The 19,961-nt window shown below is 46.7% G+C and overlaps 6 protein-coding genes across 6 annotated transcripts; 4 read left to right on the forward strand and 2 right to left on the reverse strand.

The window, feature by feature from the left end:
- Positions 1–394: 394 nt before the first annotated feature.
- On the forward strand, positions 395–2,542 carry VC83_07906 (uncharacterized protein). Its single transcript, XM_024471470.1, has one exon. The coding sequence runs from the start codon at positions 751–753 to the stop codon at positions 2,023–2,025; it is 1,275 nt and encodes a 424-aa protein (XP_024321031.1). The 5' UTR covers positions 395–750; the 3' UTR covers positions 2,026–2,542.
- Positions 2,543–2,576: 34 nt separating this feature from the next.
- VC83_07907 (uncharacterized protein) lies at positions 2,577–4,294 on the reverse strand. Its single transcript, XM_024471471.1, has 2 exons — positions 2,846–4,294; positions 2,577–2,778 (listed from the first exon to the last, which is right to left on the reverse strand). Exons 1-2 carry the CDS (start codon positions 3,684–3,686, stop codon positions 2,744–2,746), a joined length of 876 nt encoding a protein of 291 aa, XP_024321030.1. The 5' UTR covers positions 3,687–4,294; the 3' UTR covers positions 2,577–2,743.
- A 549-nt stretch (positions 4,295–4,843) lies between these two features.
- Positions 4,844–8,326, reverse strand: VC83_07908 (uncharacterized protein; the record flags this gene model as incomplete). The annotated part of the gene is made up of 4 exons (XM_024471472.1): positions 4,844–6,449; positions 6,507–8,099; positions 8,152–8,206; positions 8,257–8,326. The coding sequence occupies 4 exons, from the start codon at positions 8,324–8,326 to the stop codon at positions 5,369–5,371; spliced, it is 2,799 nt and encodes a 932-aa protein (XP_024321023.1). The 3' UTR covers positions 4,844–5,368.
- Positions 8,327–9,931: 1,605 nt separating this feature from the next.
- VC83_07909 (uncharacterized protein) lies at positions 9,932–10,644 on the forward strand (the record flags this gene model as incomplete). The annotated part of the gene is made up of 2 exons (XM_024471473.1): positions 9,932–10,061; positions 10,145–10,644. 2 exons carry the CDS (start codon positions 9,932–9,934, stop codon positions 10,642–10,644), a joined length of 630 nt encoding a protein of 209 aa, XP_024321022.1.
- Positions 10,645–11,491: 847 nt separating this feature from the next.
- On the forward strand, positions 11,492–12,086 carry VC83_07910 (uncharacterized protein; the record flags this gene model as incomplete). Its single annotated transcript, XM_024471474.1, has 1 exon — positions 11,492–12,086. One exon carries the CDS (start codon positions 11,492–11,494, stop codon positions 12,032–12,034), a length of 543 nt encoding a protein of 180 aa, XP_024321103.1. The 3' UTR covers positions 12,035–12,086.
- A 500-nt stretch (positions 12,087–12,586) lies between these two features.
- Positions 12,587–14,119, forward strand: VC83_09667 (uncharacterized protein). The gene is made up of 3 exons (XM_024473080.1): positions 12,587–13,603; positions 13,654–13,776; positions 13,828–14,119. The coding sequence occupies exons 1-3, from the start codon at positions 12,850–12,852 to the stop codon at positions 14,043–14,045; spliced, it is 1,095 nt and encodes a 364-aa protein (XP_024328848.1). The 5' UTR covers positions 12,587–12,849; the 3' UTR covers positions 14,046–14,119.
- Positions 14,120–19,961: the final 5,842 nt, after the last annotated feature.

Below are 19,961 nucleotides of genomic sequence, written 5' to 3' on the forward strand. Positions count from 1 at the left end.
TGGCCTGACGCTTCCAAACCGCAGTCCCAACCGGCTTCTTAGCAAGCCGGTGCTATATAGCAAATAAGTATCTCTACACCTATTTTATATAAAGGTACAATAAGTGCATTCATTATTCATTAGCTGGGGGAGAGATCATTTCCACGAGACTTTGAAAGGTACATTAGGTCTAATACAGCCAAAGAAAGTACACAGTAAGTACTCTTACAAATTGTGCTCCTCACGTCATATGGTAGAACATATCTAAACCGCCCGGCCTAGGCTGTCATGAACCACAAAAGCGGGTACGGATGATCAACCCGATACGCCCAGGGTCTACGGTAGCAACTCATTGTGGGCGAATTCCTCTAAGTTAGTTAATTTCTGCGACTTGGATTCAATGTCGCGTCGTGAACATATGGCTACTAAAGGACGACCTAGCTTCCTTCATATTCTGTGGTGGACGGATCTAGCATCTAGTTGACAGCAACTACTATCGCGTCATTTTGGCGCTTCCGCTTCTTTGGCCGGTTCGCTACGTCATTATATAAATAACTGTCCCTAGATCACAGGTTTATCATATGGCCATCTAACTTGTCTGAAATGATATATGTTGCTCCAGAAGCATTTTACCTTCACTCGACTTAAATGGCATCGAATTAACGCAACATTTTCATCAGTGGAGCTCCAGCCAACGTCGACCATGCCACCCATAGGATGCCATCTATTATACCTACATTTCAATAACTCTCAAAACGAATACTAGCTACGATGTCATCAAGCAAAGTTTCAAATAAGACCCGCCTTCAGAGGTTGAGAGCTTCTTGTGATGGATGCTTCTTCGCAAAGGTCAAATGCAGTAAAACTAGGCCGATATGTTCTCGCTGCCTCACATGCGGAACAGATTGTAAATACAGTCCATCGTTGAGGATCGGCAAACCAAGTACAGATAGGAGAATCAGCAACTCCAACATCAATGTCAGTGCTGCCGACCGAGATACGAACGTCGACGAGGCCTCGCATTCCCGCTTTGCGTTTGACTCTCAAGCTATGCCCATAGCTACTGATAAAAAGAATATTTCATTGGGGTCAGCGTATGGAAATAGACAGCAATTATCTTCGGCAAACACAACTGCATCCCATCGCAACGACGCTTTGCTTGATGCTTACGATTTGGGTCTGCCTCCTAGCACTGCCGAGTTGTTTGACCACTCGCTCCCTTGGACGCCAATACCGCACATCGAGCTTGACAATCCTGTAGTCCAAAACGATCAAGGGACGATGATGTCGTGGCCGAAATATTTAGGGGCTGTACCACAGCTGAATTTAATCTCGCCATGGTCCGATAGTCAGCCGTCAAATTTACCATTCTATCCCCGCACGAATGCAGAACTTCCATCGCCAAATTCATCGCTCGATTTCAACTCTCCACCTGATTGCCGAACCAATGCTAAGATATCCTCGCCATCCTGCAACTGCTTTACGACCTGCCTTCAATCTCTTCAAGCTCTTCACAATCACTCCAGCACCACTCGATTAGCATCAGCGTTTGATATGGCCTTGACCATCAATCGAAAAGCTGTAGAAGGATGTGCCAGTATGTTGGCTTGCAGAGAATGTGTTTCCAAATCGGGATCCAATACCACTACCATGCTCCTTGCCACCATAATGGAGAAAATATTGTCATTTTACCAGGTAGCGTTGCAGAGTGACTTCAGTGATACGACTAGAGCAGACACACAAATGCCTATCGGCAGTTATCGCGTTGCTAACGAAGATGGTCGTTGGCTCAGGAATGAAATTTTATGGCGCGAACTCTGGAAACTGGAACAACTCTTTGGGCGTTTCCGCGAAGTTTGCGGACGCAATGAAAGGGACAGGGATGCTGGCATTTGTTCTACTTTGTTGGGCCACCTATCAAAAAGCCTTAAGATCGCATATGAAGAACTGAGAATGGGCAAAGCAGCGTATGACGCCTGGAATAGCCGATTCAATGTTCTGGCCGACGGAAGGATGTTAAATATGTGCGACAATGTATGCTTATGACGCGCGTGTCATAAGCATACAGAGGACGGGATCATCAGAGTTCAATTGCGATTGGTTTCGAAAAGTTATCAATCTTTTTAGGGTTTAATGGTCTTATATATCGGTTTAACATATTCAAAATATGGAAAACTGTTTCCTCTCAAATGTGAGCCCACTTCAATTGAATGGAAGAGTCACTTGGACTTGAACTATATCGTTACTATTTCTCTATGAAGTCTCGTCGGGATACCTTCATGGCATGAATCTAGCTAGAGCATAAACCTAAAAAAGTACACTTACAACATTGCCATTTCAGAACTGAAACGAGTTGAATGTTTAGATAAGGTATGGCAGTGAGAACAGCTTAATTCTTTTATTCACTTCCAAATCACGCACTCCAATTACTCCAACCCAAAGCGAAAATGTTAGTCAGGACGATTATGGAGTTGGGCAAAACATCTCAACAAAATCTTGACCGAGGCAAATCCGTCACTTAATGTCATTAGAGCTGAGCACGAGTCGCGAACTTCAATTATGCATATCAGTTGAGGAGGTAGTCAAACATGCAACTCTTTGGTTTAGATTCAATCTATTATTTGCAAGTTACATGTAGAGGTTGAGGAACAGAAACCTGCATGCAATGTTCGACATTTTCTCGTCCATACAATATTGTGACACGACAGTCAGAAACCAATGCTGTTCAGCCATTTCTCTTTGAAAGCAACGACTGATGCACCATTTAGATGGCTCCTCCACTCAGTCTGATGACCTGGCCTGAGATGATAAGATTAGCATGCGTCTACAAATTATCACCGACAAGGGTGAAAATGAGATCCCTTACCATTAATCCACTCGCTTTCTGGGCTCACAAGTAGTGATACGGCACGGCCAATATCAGCTGGATACCCAACGCGGTTCAATGGGGAGGCCTTTGCAATACCCGCATCGATTTCGCTCATTGGCGTATCCGGTGTTCCGCCAGGTGTATAATGCCATGCATTACCCTGGAACATGTCGGTCTTGACGCCTCCCGGAGCAATCGCGTTGCAGGTGATACCCTTCGGGCCGCAATCAATGCTGAAGCACCTTGTGAACCCCTCCACGGCTGCCTTTGAGCCTGCGTATAAGGCGTGGTTGGGCACGTGCGAGATAGAGGCAGCAATCGAGGACATGAGGATGATGCGGCCGCCGCGTGGGAGATACTTCATGCCTTGCTGGGCGACGAAGAACTGACCACGGCAGTTGAGGTCGAAAATTCGATCGAAGTCCTGCTCGGTGACCTTGAGCTCATCTTTCCAAACCTCAGTGCCGGAGTTTGAAATGACGAAGTCCAGGTGGCCAAAGTGGGCGATGCCGTCTTCGAAGAGCTGGAAGATCTCATCAGGCTTAGAGACATCGGCACGCAGAGCAATAGCCTTGGCGCCAGTTCCGAGCTTGTGGATCTCACTAACGAGCGACTTGGCTTCCGTCGCGGACGACGCATAGTTCGCGATGATGGAGCAGCCGCGCTGGGCGAGCTCGAGAGCCATGCCTCGGCCGATTCCACGGGATGCACCGGTTATGAGGGCGACTTTTCCGGCAAATGGAAGAGAGGTAAAAAATGTAGTGGCACCTTGGGAATCAACATCACCGCCCATAGCGAGGCTAGAGGCGATCTCGTCAACTGCTGCTGGTGGGGCCATGATTTTGAAAGTTTTGAGGTATTGTAGATGTCGCTGTCGAAGCCTAACGTTGCATAAATGGGGAAGGATGATATGCGAAAAGTAGCTCTATAAGTCACTCGGTTTGAAGAAGTAATCTTCTAGCGTTGAGATATATATCACCATCTTGATGTGTTTATGTCATCGGCTTCGAAAACGTCCTCTTCCGTCCGTCTTGTGCGTCGCATTTGAAGTCCGCACAGTCTCCGTTCCCATATCCGTTAATGACAGCATTTGGCTTCCCCTTTCCCCAAACTGATTCGTCCCGTTCCCTTTTCCCGAAGTCCATAGAGCTGCGCCCAGTCCTTCTTTGGGGGCAGAGAGGGCTAACGATGCAGGAGGGTGTGCAGCAGAGCCGCTGTCCGAAGGCAGCGGACTTCCCCAACGGACTTCCCCAGCGGGCTTCCTGACGGACTTCCGGGCTTGGACGGGGCGGGGAGGGACTTGGTAGTGCGTGACGTAGAACGAATTAGTAGGGCGGTTGACGGAGAATAGGAAACATCCGGTGAAAGAGCAAGGTAGCTAGGAGAGCTAGAGGTAAGTTGGTGTATGAACTGGGAATGTAAGACCACCAGCCATGATGAGAGAATAATGTTGGGGAAAAGAGGACAGGCACACCATGGGATACGGCGGTGGTATTTTGGCCCTAAAATGGCAGCTTTTCCCAGTGTTATCGTCGGGCTCCCCAATTGGTGCTTGGCGTGAGCCAATTGCCTCGGAATTCCAGCGCATTAGGTTTCAGGCCTAAACCCTTCCCATAAATAATACGTAGGCTTCGTAGATAGTGTAGTAATTCAATTAATCGATTTATTCGATATACTGTAGTCTACTGTCGAGTTTTCCTGCCCGTTGCGCAAAAGCCGAAGGCCCCATCACCAAAAATATCACACGATTTGCGCGCGGTCGCAATATTGCTGAGCACATATTTGGAGCTTGACGACTTGATTAAGCAACTATAGGTGCAAAGCCCTATATATACCACAATCTACGCTGTATAGCGTACTACTAGGAACGCAGTTCCAATAAATATCTCGGTCCTTCCTTACAACAAATAAATGCTTCGTCCGGTTGCACGTGATCTTCCACACCTTCTCGTTCACTTCGTACGATACGGCATGCAAAAAATATTAACCATCGGACACATTTCAATCTCCCGAGAAGCCGTATTTTTCAGTCGCACTCTTCCACCAGCCGAATTTGAGAACGTATAAAAATTGAGGAAAACAAGCCACCATGCTCTGATTGCATAGATTCCATGAGACTGAGATGGCAAACCGATGACCTACGCAGAGATTGAACCTGTAGTCTGTTCATTCGTAGTCAAGCGCCTTCGTAGTGGACTAGCAGGCCTGCAGTTCAATATGTGCTTACGTGGGGAGGCTCATATTGCAATGTGATTGATAAATAGGTAGTATTGAAAGTGGGGTTGGGAAAGGATGATCGTTGAGATTTATAGATTTGTAGACTCATAAAGTGATCATATGCTGCGAATGTTTCTGTGCCATCCCCTCGTCGCTCTTCTCCTTGGGTACCGGCTCCTTTCAGCTTTCTGAAGATCCGCCCTCCAAATATAAATGGACGTCATGCAGGGGCTTACGTTCAACCCCACAAATGAATTATTCGTCTCGCAAGAAACAAAAAAAGATTGATGGAAAACACGTATATTATGGGCCATGCAGGCCTCCAGCACCATGCCAATTCCCCTTTAACGTCCGTAATTTCCTCACAATCCCATCCGCGAGCCTTCCTCCCCTCCCATTCCCTCCCTCGTCCATCCCGCCCACGAACCTAATGCAAGCCTCCAAAACCGCCTCCGGCTCTTGCAACTTGCACATGCTGCCATCTCGGCCCCTTAGCACCGGCAGCCCCTCCCTCTTCCATAGCCAGCACATCAACGCCGCATCATCGGCCATGCTCTCATTAATCACCACAATTGGATCCTCCGCAGCCGGCAGCTGGAAGCTCGGATCAGACCTGGCGAGGACGTCAAACCAGAGAACCAAGCTGGCGCGGTAGACGGCGAGGGAGGCCCACGGCGGCATGCAATCTGGGGAGTCGAAGAGGGTCACCAGGCGCAGAATCTGCCCTGCATGGAAAAGCGCGGAGAATCTGTCAAAGATGCACTTTTTGTGCTGCAGGCTGAGATCCCAGTGTGGGTTCGCTGTGGCAAGCGTGGCGGGAGCACGGCGCGCAAGGCGCTCCAGGGATGGGATGGAGGTGTGTGCGTTAAGGCTGATCAGGTGATATAGGATCAGATTTGTAGTCTTGGTCAAGTCGTGGGCCGAGCCAGAAACGGAGGGAGGAAGGGAAAGGTGTAGGTTGTACCATTTTTGTAGTAGGGATTGGACTTCCTCGAGACGTATGAGGGTTGAGGCTTTGGTGGGGGTCCGCGTTGAGGAGCGCCGCGTGGAGAGGACCTCTGAGAAGCAAGTTAGAAGTTGCCGAACTTCATAGAGAAGGCTTTGGATTGGATGGAGGAGGAGGCGTAGTGTTAATGGTGTGAGGGACGCGGAATGGTGGAGATGGTCGTTTAGGAAGTCTTGGAAGAGTTCATGGAGGGACGTCCGGATATGTGATGTTGAGGATGAGGAGAGGAGCGTCGACCAGGCATGGGCGGAGGAAGCGGAGAATAAAGAGGGGTTGGGGTGGGGGAGGAGTGCGTGCAGCTCGGAGATGGAGAGGATGGTTGACATGTCGTCGAAAAGCGATATTTCTTGATCGAGCAGAACCCAGTCGTATACTAGTCTGTCAAGTATCAGTCAGTCACCGGAAATAGACAGGAGATCTAGGCAGGATCCTCACCGACTCCGAGTTTCGGCCTCTACCCAAGCGCGCCATTGCACATCCACGGTTGAACTCCCACCTAACCTCGACACCGAAATATCTTGCGGCTCCAACATCCCAGCGTGTTTCAGCATAGTGAGATACATTCCGCGCTGTCCCATCGCAATATCCATATGCCATTTATCCCCACTCCAGGCACCGAGCATCGTAAATAATAGCGCACATCGCAGAACAGTGGGGTCAGCGCAGAGCTCAATATCTTGTTCAGTGATATCAAAGAGCAATATCCTACAGATTTCTGTCAAACCAGCTGACAGACAGCGAGCTTCTGTTGACCTTGACATCGAAGCGCCTTGGCCGATCATGAGGAGGATGAGGAGAGTAGAAGTATGGTTACCGTGGATGAGCTCGTTAGGGTCGATTCTTCCCCTAGCATCGAGCGAATAATATTTCGATAAATTAAGAGTATATTTCAGGAGAAAATACTCCAACATATTCGCTGGTGGGAGAAGACGAGAGCTGAAATTTGCTGGACTGAGATAGTGGCCATTCTGGCATTTGTTCGTGAAACCACTACGATGTGTTTTCAAGGCGCGATACAGAAAACCTAGCGTAATGGCATGAAGAGTATCGCGGGTGCCGGAGTTAATAGGCTCGACATTAATGAAATCTGATGCAGACATAGCTAGGTCAGGCTGCAAGGCTAGGGAATCCCAAGCACGTTCATGTTTAGAGATTTGTCCCAGTCTCTCAAGATGCACAACAGTCGTACGTTGGCAGGAGTCTGAGAATGTGGGCGGATTACACCGTGCTAATGGCCAAGCTTGCTCTGTAGCCAGGGGTTCTTGAACTCCAGGTGCAACAGCACGATAAGACAGCCTGGCCCGCTTGGAACGTGGCTGGTCTCCCATGTCGACATCGCCAACTGAACTTATACTGCAACTTCTTGTATGTGATATCGATGGTTGATATTGTATTGAGCTAGAGCTTATGTCAGAACCTGACGAGATGTCGCCTTGATCTGAATACACCAGATGCATGTTTTCGGGTGGCACAGATGTGAGATTACCATAAAGGTTCATATCCATGGATAAATCGTCCCATGTGAGCGGATCTTGATAATTCAAGACAGGACTCGCAATGCCGTCGTTGTATTGCACAAAGCCATCGAAGCCACCAATTCTCGTTGGCTCTGGCTCGCCGGAGATACTAGTGCTATATATTTGGGGCGTAGGTGATGCAATTTCCATCGCAGGAGCCGAATGTAAACAAGGGTCAATAACCATATCATTATTTTCTAGTGGAGTAGCGATAGCGGAATGCTGTGGTGGTTTGGGTTCGATTGATTCTGGAGCTTGCTTGGAGGCTTCTGACGCGGCTATTGCTTTCACCATCAGAGTTGATGGTCGTCGCGTAAACCTTGCTTCACATGGCAGCGATTTATCTGCACACCTTGCGCATGGTACACGCTTGTCACAGCTAGTCTTTGCACTCGCACAGTTGAGGCAAGCGATGGGTGTTCGTCCAGCAACAGTTTGAATAGACGCTGGAGGTGCGAGAGATGGATCTCCTATTTCATGATATGTCGAGTAATGGCGCTGCAGGAGATCTCTGCGTAATCATCAAAAACGATTCGGTCATGGGTGATATGATATGAACTTACTTTCTCGCGAACGAAAGCTGGCACGATTTGCATCTGTGAGGTTTTACATTTGTATCTTCTACTTCTCAGCATGTTAAGCAGCCTAGATGTAAAGAGGATACGCACGACTTGGTATATGCCTTTCCAAATGCTCCTTTCTCGTGAACCTTTTACCGCAATAGGTACAAAAGATCATGTTGAGGATGGTGTGATTTCCGAGATTCAAGAAAGAGACAGCAGAGGGTAGCAGCTCTTAAGGACAGAGTAAATTGACAACTTGAGCGATGGTTACAATTTCGACTATCTCCACCCTGACATTTGCCAATATTACAATATCACGGTGAGTATGCACTTGCACAAAGAGCGGCTGGGTTTGAAAGATTCGTTTGAAAGTGCGGAAATCAAAGCAGACACAAATGGCATTACGAGCCCTAGGAGCTCGTAATAGGTTCCATGTAGTCTCGTACCTACATGCTCCGAGTATACTCATTACTACGAAACTGTACAGGGGACATGTAATGCCCCTACAATCGTCCTGCCCACACCTCGAGGCCCGACTCACGCCAACTACTCCCGGCCTGAAGCTGAGGCTGCTTCAATTGACTGTGGACGGCGCCGTCGCGGCGCCGCCATCCACAGTCGGGGCCCAGGCGTCCACAGTCGGTTGTCTCAGCCGCCCAACTCTTGGGATTGTGTCGCTGAACCGTCCTGACGTCGCTTCTTTCGCTCTGCAGCGGGCACCTTGGCAAGCAATAAGCCATTTATAGATCTTCATCGATCGATTGCCGATGGGCCGTTTCTTGATATTCGTGGAATAACCATTCCTTTATGGAGTAAGTGGTTCAAATGACACGTGCCAGAAAGCAGGGAAAGCGCGTGATTGGACCAGAAACGTTGGTGGGCAGGGGTTGGTAGAATCGGGTTCAATCAATACTCCGTACACTAGGCGACAACCCGCTTTTAGCCCACGATCCCATGCAATGACAGCTTGGCAGCTCATCCCTATATAGACGTCACAGGTTCGCGTTTGGGAACGGTTGAGCCTTCAGGGTCGTGATGCATCCCAGAGCCGAATTCTTCCATAAGTGCCGTTGACGTTCCGAACCAGAATGCACTGCCGGATCCGCGCGACCGCATCCGGAATGTACGATCTTTCATGGTGAAAATATCCCTTAGTAGAAATCCTACCAATTCCCGTCTTCCCTGCAAGGTTCCGACGCCGAATGAATACGGAGTATGTCTCGGTGATCAAGGATTTGGATTAGATGACGTAAGGAAACGAAGGATTGACGCTTTAGACAGCAAGTACTCATTGACCGAATCGATACAGCTGCCAGAGATGTCGATGTAGCATGATTATGACAAAAGTTCAAGGGAACAGGATGAGTATCCTGGCCTGGGACACGTAGGGACAACGTTGGTTTGGAAAGTGCCCGTTCAGCACCTACACGAAAATCCGAGATACGATATTGTGGCTATTTTATCTGTTGTTTCGTTGTTGATACCAATGCACCTATACCGGGTTCGGACATGAGACTGGTGGGCCGATGGCGACATGTAAGGTCCTTGGGGCACAGTGGGATTAAGCATCGGGGTACTTGTCAACTAGGCATTGGGATTGAGATGTGGAAGCCCGGGCTGTGTTCCCCACTAGGTCCGGTCCATGAACACCGTTACATTCTACTTTTCTTGTTATAGCGGTTAGAAGATGGATATAAATATATTTCCTGGACATCAAAACCTGAGACAGAAAGTTGACATTTTCAACGACAAATAAAAAAACCCGTAAGACAACAAGACCATGATTCTGACTATTGTAACACTTTTACGCAACAGCCTTGGTGGCTTGATGGGGTTGAATTTTGCAAATGGGTCCGCCATAAGTTCACCTATTGATTCCAAGAAAGGAAAGAAACAGATCACTTTCGAGGGTCCGTCTCCCTTTCTTTCCAATTTACCCCCCCCTTCTCCCCGTCTTTTGACAATTTGTCCTTTCGCTGACGCAAGCCGACAGAACACCTCGCCCTCTCCTCCCTCCTCTTCCACTGGGCGGACAGTTATGACAGCAAAGACTGGGCGCGCCTCTCTCGCATCCTCGCGCCAGTCTTGTTGATCGACTATACCCAGGTTTCGGGAGAGTCGTATCCCTCCATGGCCGCGGCATCGTTCGTCGCCATGATGAGCTCTCCGGGTTTCCTCGGTGATCCATTATTGAAGACGCAGCATCTCCTTGGTGCGTGTGAGTGGGAGAAAGTCGATGACGATTTTGTGATTGCGAGACAACAGTTGAGAGCGGGACATCTGCGGTTTGAGGATGAGACCCATAAGGTGGAGAAGCAGAGGGGGCATAGCCATGCAACCAATGAGTTTTACTTCAGGAGGGTGTGGATTAAGGATGAGGAAGGGGATCAGGGGCGCTGGGAGTGGAGGTGGGCGGGGCTGAAACCGGTGGTTAGATGGAATGAGTATGACTTTGAGACAATTTTTGGGGGATTTGAATGTCCGAGGGTATGAGCTCGAGCAAAGCCAACGAGGTGCGGGAAATGAAGGGGAATTCGAGGAGATTGGTTTTGATTTATTCGAACTACTTTATTAGGTATTGGTATGTATCAGCATTGAAAAAATGAATATGTGCTTTAGATAGAATGAAATGATCTTGGGACAGACTTCATAACAGTCACGAGAGTCAGCATTTGTTTCATATCATAGCTGCACGATGCGCCATCAGTTATACTCTATAGAATACGCACTCTAAGTTTCAATTTTTGCTATAAGAGACGTTAAGGATGCTAGTTACCCTTAATTACTAGCTCAAGCTTGTTTTGGATTACTAACGAGGTGCCGTGCCAACAAGACACTGCAACCCTCCTTCATCTTTTCTTCAAGCTTTGAATCATGAGGCTCGGCTGTAGTTTCTAAAGTAAGCGCGTCCGTCATATGTGCCACTGCAAGGGGATTAAAGACGTCGGCCAGGTTGTTAATCATTGCCTCCACGAAACCTGCTCAGCTAAATTGTCTACCAATGCCTCTCGTGGTGCAGTTAGCAAGAATTATGTCGTTATGGAGAATTAGAGAAGGAGCCAAATCTCTAAAATATACGTGAGCTACAATACCCCTTGCTATAGCCTTCAGACGGCAAGGGGTCCCGATTTCGCGCTATACTTATTAGCATAGCTTATTAGCACGATTAAGACCATTAATGTAATGCTACGCAAGCTTGTGTGTATAGCAGAGCGAATGGAATGCCTAATTCTCTGGAGTCTATGGTTAAATGTGAGGGACTGTTCTTCGAGTGTCGTTGAATATATAGTGTAACACTCACAAGAGAAAACATTCTAAGTATCACACACCCAGTGAAGCTATGGAAGAAGCAGATGCCTTTGAAAACGCGTTTGTTTGGACTCCAGAGAAATGTGCGCTTCTCATCCGAGCCAGAGTATCGCATAAGAAAAAGACTTGGACTCAAATTGCCGAGGAACATTTTCCAGGTACGACTGCGGATATACTACGAAAGCAGTGGGTTAAGATGAAAATTGAGAACCCTACTCTGCGTGACAAGAAGAGACATCGAGGCGGTAAGGCCGGTCAATTTATTTGGACTCCAGAGAAACATGCGCTTCTCATCCGAGCCAGATTATCGCAGGAGAAAAAGACTTGGCATCAAATTGCCAAGGAAAATTTCCCAGGCTTAACTGCCCACGCCCTAGCAGGCCAGTGGTATATTATGAAAAAAGTACACCCTGATCTGCGTCACAGGAAGAGACACCGAGGTAGTAAGGCCTATGAACAGAATTGGAACCCAGACAATTGTACGCTTCTTATTCGAGCCAGATTATCGCAGGAGAAAAAGGCTTGGCCTCAAATTGCAGAGGAAATTTTCCAGGCAAGAGTGCCGGATCTATAAAACATCAGTGGTATAAGATGGAAAAGGAACACCCTAATCTGCTTAACCTCACAGTCGACGAGGCAGTGAAGTTATTTACAAACGACTATGAAAACGTTAGCTCAGAGAAGGAGTAGGCGATAAAGACAAGGGAATTGGAGAGTACAGCCAGTGTGGCCAATAGTTTATCAGTTTATCAGTTTAACCAGTCCAGTCCAGTCCAGTTCAGTCCAGTTCAGTCCAGTTTAAGGTTTCAACAGTTCAGTTCAGTTCAGTTTAGCAAAATTTATATCAACTCAGTTCAGTCCAAACTATTAGTTCCAATCACGTGGGAAGTCAAGTGCTAGGCTTGTTGGGAATCGGAACGGGAGCTGAGGGATTCCGGGTTTTTGGCCTAGAAGTTTGGTAATCCCCGAGGGGGCCAGCGTTCCATGGCCCTTAGCGGGGCAGGTGAAAACTCTGTACCCAGAACAGTGGGCATACGGAGGATTACGGTAATTACTGTAGGGCCCCAAAACGCCCATAAATAGTGAGTAGGCCATTAGAATAGTTAGAATCAATTGGCCCGAATGCTGTAATCTATTGTCGAAGCCTTCTTGCCCATTGCGCAAAACCTGAAGGTCCGACTGACAAAACCGCCACACGATTTGTGCACGGTGACAATTTTTCGGTCCTTCCCCCAACAGGCTGCTCTCCACAGCTACGTGGAAGCCTAGACAGTGACCACTGCTGCCTATCGTACCTACCAATCTTGTTCACTATTCTTTCGTCTGCTGCTATTCATTTTTCATACCTAGATTCCTTGGTTACAGTTCAGTACTACAATATAAACCACTATGGCCTCCCAACAGTCTGATAGCTTGTCAATAATTGACAGCGGACAATCTAGAGCACCTTGTTCATCCTCTCTCTCAACTCCTACACAAAAACGCGATCGCAGATCAAAGATATGGGACTACAATGAAACGTCACGGGAGACACGTATTACCAACTCAAGTGGAAAGATGCTCTGGCGATGCAAGCTATGTCACAAAGAGTATCTGGAGTCTGGAGGCACTGCTAATATATCAAGTCATTTAATAAAGGCTCATAGCGTCGATATAATGTCTTCACAAGCCACGAAAGTCCTCTCCCGGCAAACCAGCATTAAAGAAGCTATGGCCCGGGGCCAAGAGACTAGCTATAAATGCCGCCGCCTAGCTGAAGAGCCAGATACGGAGCATATGATGGATCCTGCAGTACTAGAGCACCTTTACGTGCGGTGGATAACTGCTTGTAGCATTTCTTTTCGTATGGTTTCCCGAGAGGAATTTAGGGCGTTTCTTCATTACCTTAATCCAGAAGTGGATGTTTGGCTTCCTGATTCGCATATGTCAATACAAGCGTGGACGCTCCGTATGTATGAAAATGAGCGACTACGGATACAACAGAAGGTCCAATCGGCACTCTCCAAAGTCCACTTTACTGTAGATCTTTGGTCCTCCCCTAATTCCCTAGCGATTCTTGGAATGATTGCGCATTATATCAGTGAAAATGGGGAGTTGACACATTATGTACTTGCCTTAAAGGAGATAGAGGGAAAACATTCAGGTTAGTACTTTGAAATGCTCTAATCGTTGTTTAACTAAGAATGAGTTTAGGAGAGAATCAAGCGCAGATCATTATGCAGGTCATTAATGACTATGGGATTGCTTCAAAGGTTGGATACTTTGTAATGGACAATGCAGACAATAATGATACAATGACGGTGTCTTTATCTGAGAGTCTGTATAAATCATTCTCATGTTTTAGACTTTAGTTAACTCATTTTACAGTGCTCTTGGATCAGTACAAAATCTACTACAACCACTTTCTCACAGGCTTCAGTGCAATGGCCACATCATCAATCTGGCAGCCCAAACCTTTCTCTTTCAAACTGAGGATGAAGCTCTTGCAGAAGAGAACAATACAAAGCTATTATCGCTCCCCACAGAAGCTGAAATGGCACGGTGGAGAAAGAAAGGGCCACTTGGCAGGCTACATAACATTGTAGTTCATATACAAAGGTGCCCGCAATGGATCGCTAGATTTCAAGAGCTTAGCAGAGGCCGTAATCTTGCACGGGACAACTCGACACAGTGGAACTCTTGGTACAAAATGATCAGCACTGCTATAATTCTAAACGCCTGTCAATCTCTATTGTCATCAATATAAAGAGAACGACCGCAACTTATTGTCAGAGCAGGACTGGATTGAGCTTCAAAAGCTTCAGGACTTTCTCCTGTCTTTTCACCACGCCACACTTTCTACAGAAGCTCGTGGTGACACAATCGATAAAGTACTGCTATCAATGGACTTTCTGCTTGAGCAGTTTGAAGACGCTAAGCGAGTATATGCTGAGGATCCTTTTATGAGTCCTTGCTGCAACTCAGGGTGGGCCAAGTTGGATAAGTACTACACCCTCACCGACAGATCTCCTGTTTATATTGCAGCCTTAGTATTATGTCCACAATGGAAATGGGATTATATTGAAAGTAGCTGGCCGAAGGAATGGCATGCCAATTGTAAGGCAAAGATGCAGGAGTTCTGTGTAAGGATGCCTCCTTACTCGGGGTAGTTACGGCCGTCACGTGGCGCCATCGAGACTCGGGGCCGTTACGGGTCAGTCGCGACTGACAGCCTTAGGCACATAACGTAAGGAAGCCTTAGGCAAACAGGGAGCTAGCTGAGTCGGAGCAGTTTCGGGTATTTTAAGGGAACAGCCATACAGGGTGACACCTTCATCTTTTTTGTATCCTTCGTAGTAGACCTATAGGATAGAATACAGCATCACCTCCGACTCGCACTCCCATATGCACCTACGGAGAGCCGTATTCCCTGTGTCCTTACATTCTGGGAGTCAGATTACAAGTCGACTGCAGTTTCAGTGCCTACGCAAGCATCCCAGGCAACAGAGTCAGCAAATTCTGGGGTCTCTAATGCCTTTACACAATATATTCAGCGGAAGCAACAAACCGGCCTCGAAAGCGATGAATATGCAAAGTATTTACAAGCCCCAACACTTCCAGAAGTCAGGGACCCATGGTCTTGGTGGTTGGAACCAACACAACGATGTAATGGTGGGTGCACCAGATGTGAGAATCTAGCCACCCAAGGAAGGGATGAATTTACTAAGACAACTAGACTGGCCACGGTCCGGTCCGGTCCGGTCTTTTAATGTTGAGTGAGGACTGTTTTACGGTCCAGTCTTTTTTTTTAGGACTGGACCGTGAGACAAAAAGACCGGACTGATAACATTCTAGTCTTTTTTTTAGAGTGTAGACTGTTTGCTAAAGTTGAGGTCCCTTTAAAAGACCGGACTGATAATAGTCCAGTCTTTTTTTAGAGTGTGGACTGTTTGCAAAAATTGAGGACTGTTTAAAAGACTAGACCGTTCGGTCTTTCCTAAGAACAGTCCGGTCCAGTCCAGTCTTTTACATTATAAGTGGGGGCCACCACATGTCATCACATGATATGTTATTAGGAATAGCTTTAAGTGCAATCGAATATTAATAACGTTACTATTAAGTGTTACTGTACATGCATTTTGAGGTATAAGTTGAAAATAGTATAACTATAATAGTTCCATTTACACACTGTTAAATAATTACACGTGATTATATTTACACGTGATATTATATTTACAAGTGATATCATATTATTCAATCAAAATCGATCATAGAGTAGTCAATTAGTTATGACTTATATTTGATATGAGTTTAATTAAGCATTAATAGCAGCTACTAACGTTACTATTAATTATTACTATAGTTTGATAAATATTAACGTACATGTATAGCGAAAGCGCCAAACAAGCGAAAGCGCCAAAATGATGCGGTGACCAAACCCCCCAACTAAATGTTAAATTCCTCAACAACAAAACATGCCCCATAAAAACGATGAAAGCCAATTAGTGCTAGCTATCCAGGCTATGCAAAGCGACCCAAAGTTATGCCTTCGAGTTGCTGCTAGGATCTATTCTGTGGACCACCGCAAGCTAGGTCGTCGTCTAGAAGGTGTACCTTCACGACGCGATATCCAAGCCAACTCACGGAAATTAACTAACCTAGAGGAGTCCGTCCTTGTTCAGTATATACTCGACCTAGCTGCCAAAGGGTTTCCTCCTCGGCTGTCTGTTGTTGAAGATATGGCAAGTCGACTACTTGCAACACGCGACGCGTCACGCGTTGGGTCGCGTTGGGCTTCAAACTTTGTTAAGCGGCGTGTAGAGCTCCAGACACGCTTTCAGCGCAAATACGACTACCAGAGGGCTAAGTGCGAAGATCCAGAAGTTATTAATGGCTGGTTTGAGCTTGTGCGTAACACAATTGCGAAATATGGTATCGATGAAGCAGATATCTACAACTTTGATGAGACTGGGTTTATGATGGGTGTTATCTCAACTGCTATGGTTGTAACAAGCTCAGACGGGCGGGCAAAAGCAAAGAAGGTACAGCCTGGTAATCGGGAATGGGTTACAGTAATCCAAGGCGTTAGTTCTCAAGGTTGGGCAGTACCACCAATCATTGTTGCAGGCAAAAACCACCTTACATCTTGGTATGAGAATAGTGGATTTTCAAGCGATTGGGTGATTTCTGTTACTGAAAATGGCTGGACTACAAACGAGAGAGGCATGGATTGGATTCAGCACTTTGAGAAGCATACAAAGGCCCGGAGTGTTGGTGGTTATCGCTTGTTAGTCCTTGATGGTCATGAGAGCCACCACTCAGATGAGTTTGAGGAGTACTGCAAGGAACACAACATTATTACGCTTTGTATGCCTGCTCACTCTTCTCATCTACTCCAGCCACTTGATGTTGGCTGTTTCGGCCCGTTAAAGCAGGCCTATGGTTGGCAAATTGAAGATATGATGCAGGCTCATATTTCTCATATTACAAAGGATGACTTCTTTCCTGCCTTCCACGCTGCATTTAACACTACAATGACGGAAAGTAACATTCGAGGCGGGTTCCGAGGGGCAGGGCTTCTTCCATTTGACCCTGAGAGAGTGATATCTACACTTGATCTTAAGTTAAGGACACCAACGCCTCCAAGCTCCCGCCCAGGTACTGCTCAACCTTGGGTTTCTCAGACACCAAACAACCCAATTGAAGCTATGTCACAGTCTACATTTATTAAAACTCGGATTTCACGCCATCAAAATAGCTCTCCAACCTCAATCTATGCAGCTGTTGACCAGTTTACAAAGGGTGCATCGCAAATAATGCATCAATTAGCACTGCTAAAGGCAGAGAACCAAAACCTACGACAGGCAAATGAAGTACTAAGCAAGCGCCGGAGAGCTAGGAAAACACGACTACAGCAAGGAGGATCACTTAGTCAACAAGGGGCGCAAGAGCTACAGGATGAGAGGGATGTTGTGCAGCAGGTAGAGCAGGAAATAAGGGCAGGCCGTGGTCGGAAGCCAAGGGAAGAAACCCGTGCCCGTCGCTGTGGCAAGTGTGGTGAGACTGGGCACAATGCGCGCACGTGTCAGATTGTAATAGACACCTCTGAGGAAGAGGACTCCGAGTAGTTTTAATTGATTTCTAATGTTGTGGTAGATTTATCGCAATGTTTGTCGTGAGGGTAGATAATTTTGGCGCTTTCGCTTGTTTGGCGCTTTCGCTATACATGTACGTTATATGGTTACGTTAATTTAATAGTTATTAATTAATATAGTTAACATTTGCATAACATTATTATTTTATATTTTTATATTTAAGTTATAGTATAATGAACTTCAGTTTCATCATAAATTATGTAATTAAGCGTTACTGTATACTGTTACTGTCACGACTGAAATACTAAAGACAGGTTGTGAAATCATCAATTGACTATTTATAAGAACACACTAATTTATCTAATGCTGCGAGAATTGGCGAACCAGGACACAAGCTGCATATCCTTGTTCTGGATGGTGATACGCTTGGCGTGGATGGCGCACATGTTGGCCCCTTCGCACTATTAGTATAGTTTTTGTAGGTGTTCATAGAGACAGCTTACCTTCGAAGTATGACACAAGGTGGGCCTCAGCGGCCTCTTGGAGGGCACAGATGGCAGTAGACTGGAAGCGGAGGTCTGACATGAAGCTTTGCGCGACTTCACGAACAAGACGCTGGAATGGGAGTTTGGGGAGGATGAGGGCGGCCGACTTCTGGTAGTGTCGGATCTCGGCGACGATCCGTTCTTTCATATAAGTTAGTAGTGTGAACAATATTCTATTAGAAAAGAATAGCATACTGTTGACAGAAGCCTTGCTCAAAGGAGGGACAGGGCGAGGGGCTTGTTGTGGGAAGTTGGAGCCAGGGTGATCCCGCTCCCAGTTACTTTTCTGGGCATTGTAGCTCCAGATCTTTTCTTGGCGGGCTCGGCGCGCAGTCTTGTGAATATCGACTGTTTGTTGAGTTAGTAACCTTGTATTGCTTGTAGGGTAGGGTGGAATACTTACCGTGGCGCTCAGGCTTTTGCTTGGTGCGAGCCATGGTACAGATGTGAGCGAGAGCGATATCTAAAACATGTTAATTTGCCATATTGTAGCAATTTGGCGTTACTGCTGGGCGTTACTGTAGTTGTAACGCCCAAAGAACAAAAGGGGTGAACTTACAAAGGTTGGTGACAGAAGGAAAAATTGCTAGAACTTGTATATTAGTAAAATAAACACAATACCGTTACTCTACAGCGTTACTGTAGGGTTAAATCAAATGTAAAGAAGATTGAACTTACCAATGTTGCTAGACGCGTTATCTCAGAATTGTTGTAGAAGTTAGGATCGAATTCGAAGTAAGGGCGCTTAAGTGTTGTTGCAAACAAAAAAAACTCCGTTTCTTGTTCCAAATCCGGACGTGTCAATAACAAAGAATAGTACGAGTAAGTTAGCAAAGAAACCACCCTTACATTTGATTACCTCTGATTATTAACTTCCTTTTAGATTTCCAAATTTATTGACTATACCGACCCCGACCAGTAAGTAGTTGCGCCCCTACTTTCAAAAGACGTCCGCCTTGTTAGCACATTGAAGTACTCTCACAACAGTATAATCAAAGCCAGTGCTAACAGTAACGCCCTATAGTAACGCTCATCAGCTCCAAATCGCCTCTAACGCAACTTTACCATGTTGTCTCCAGCCACTGCGAAGTCATATGAGGAGAGACGCGCGGAAGTCATTGCAGCTACTGCCCACACCATTGAGCTCACTCAGAATGCGGACCGACAGGTATAACAATCCTACCATCCTGATATCAATTGTTCTAGAGCTGATATCAAAGCTAGGCTATGAGCCGTGCACGCCGTACCCGCCAGGGTAAAGATGACTGGGAGGGCCTTACGGCCAATGAACAAGCTGCCGTGTTAGCTACAACGCAGCAGGATATCATGGACAGGCGCACCGCTCGTGGTATTGACGCCAATTCCCGCCTCACAGCCGCTATTAATGATGAGAGTGCGGCTATTGCGGCCATTAATGCAGAGGAGCTGGAGGAGAAGTTGAAGGCCCTACCAAAGGGCGAAGGCAAAGCTGTAAGTAATAGCTAAAACATGACGATACTATCTAACATAATGGTTAGACTGGCAAGACATCGACTAGCGACAGCGGTGAAGAAAATACCTTAAAGGATATCTGGGCCAGCAACATGGTCCCAGTCATTGAGTGCTGGGAGCGCAACATTGCCCTTGCTGGCAACATCCTTATGCCCGAACTCTCAAGGAAGGAGATCGAAGAGTTTGCTGGGGGGGTTAGCAACCCTGATAATATCAAAGAGTTCGTGAAGCAGTGGGAGAATAACAGCAATGCTGATGTTGAAGATGGGCTGGTAGATTTTGGTGATGATGGTGAAGAAGTGGAGGTGGTTATATCAGAGGATGAGGAGGACGATGATGAGGACGAGGATAGCCTCAACGGCTTCATTGTCGGGGTTCGTGTAGAGGAGGA

The sequence above is a fragment of the Pseudogymnoascus destructans genome (genome assembly GCF_001641265.1).
Source record: "Pseudogymnoascus destructans isolate 20631-21 unplaced genomic scaffold scaffold_22, whole genome shotgun sequence".
In the NCBI taxonomy this organism is placed as follows: Eukaryota; Fungi; Ascomycota; class Leotiomycetes; order Thelebolales; family Thelebolaceae; genus Pseudogymnoascus; species Pseudogymnoascus destructans.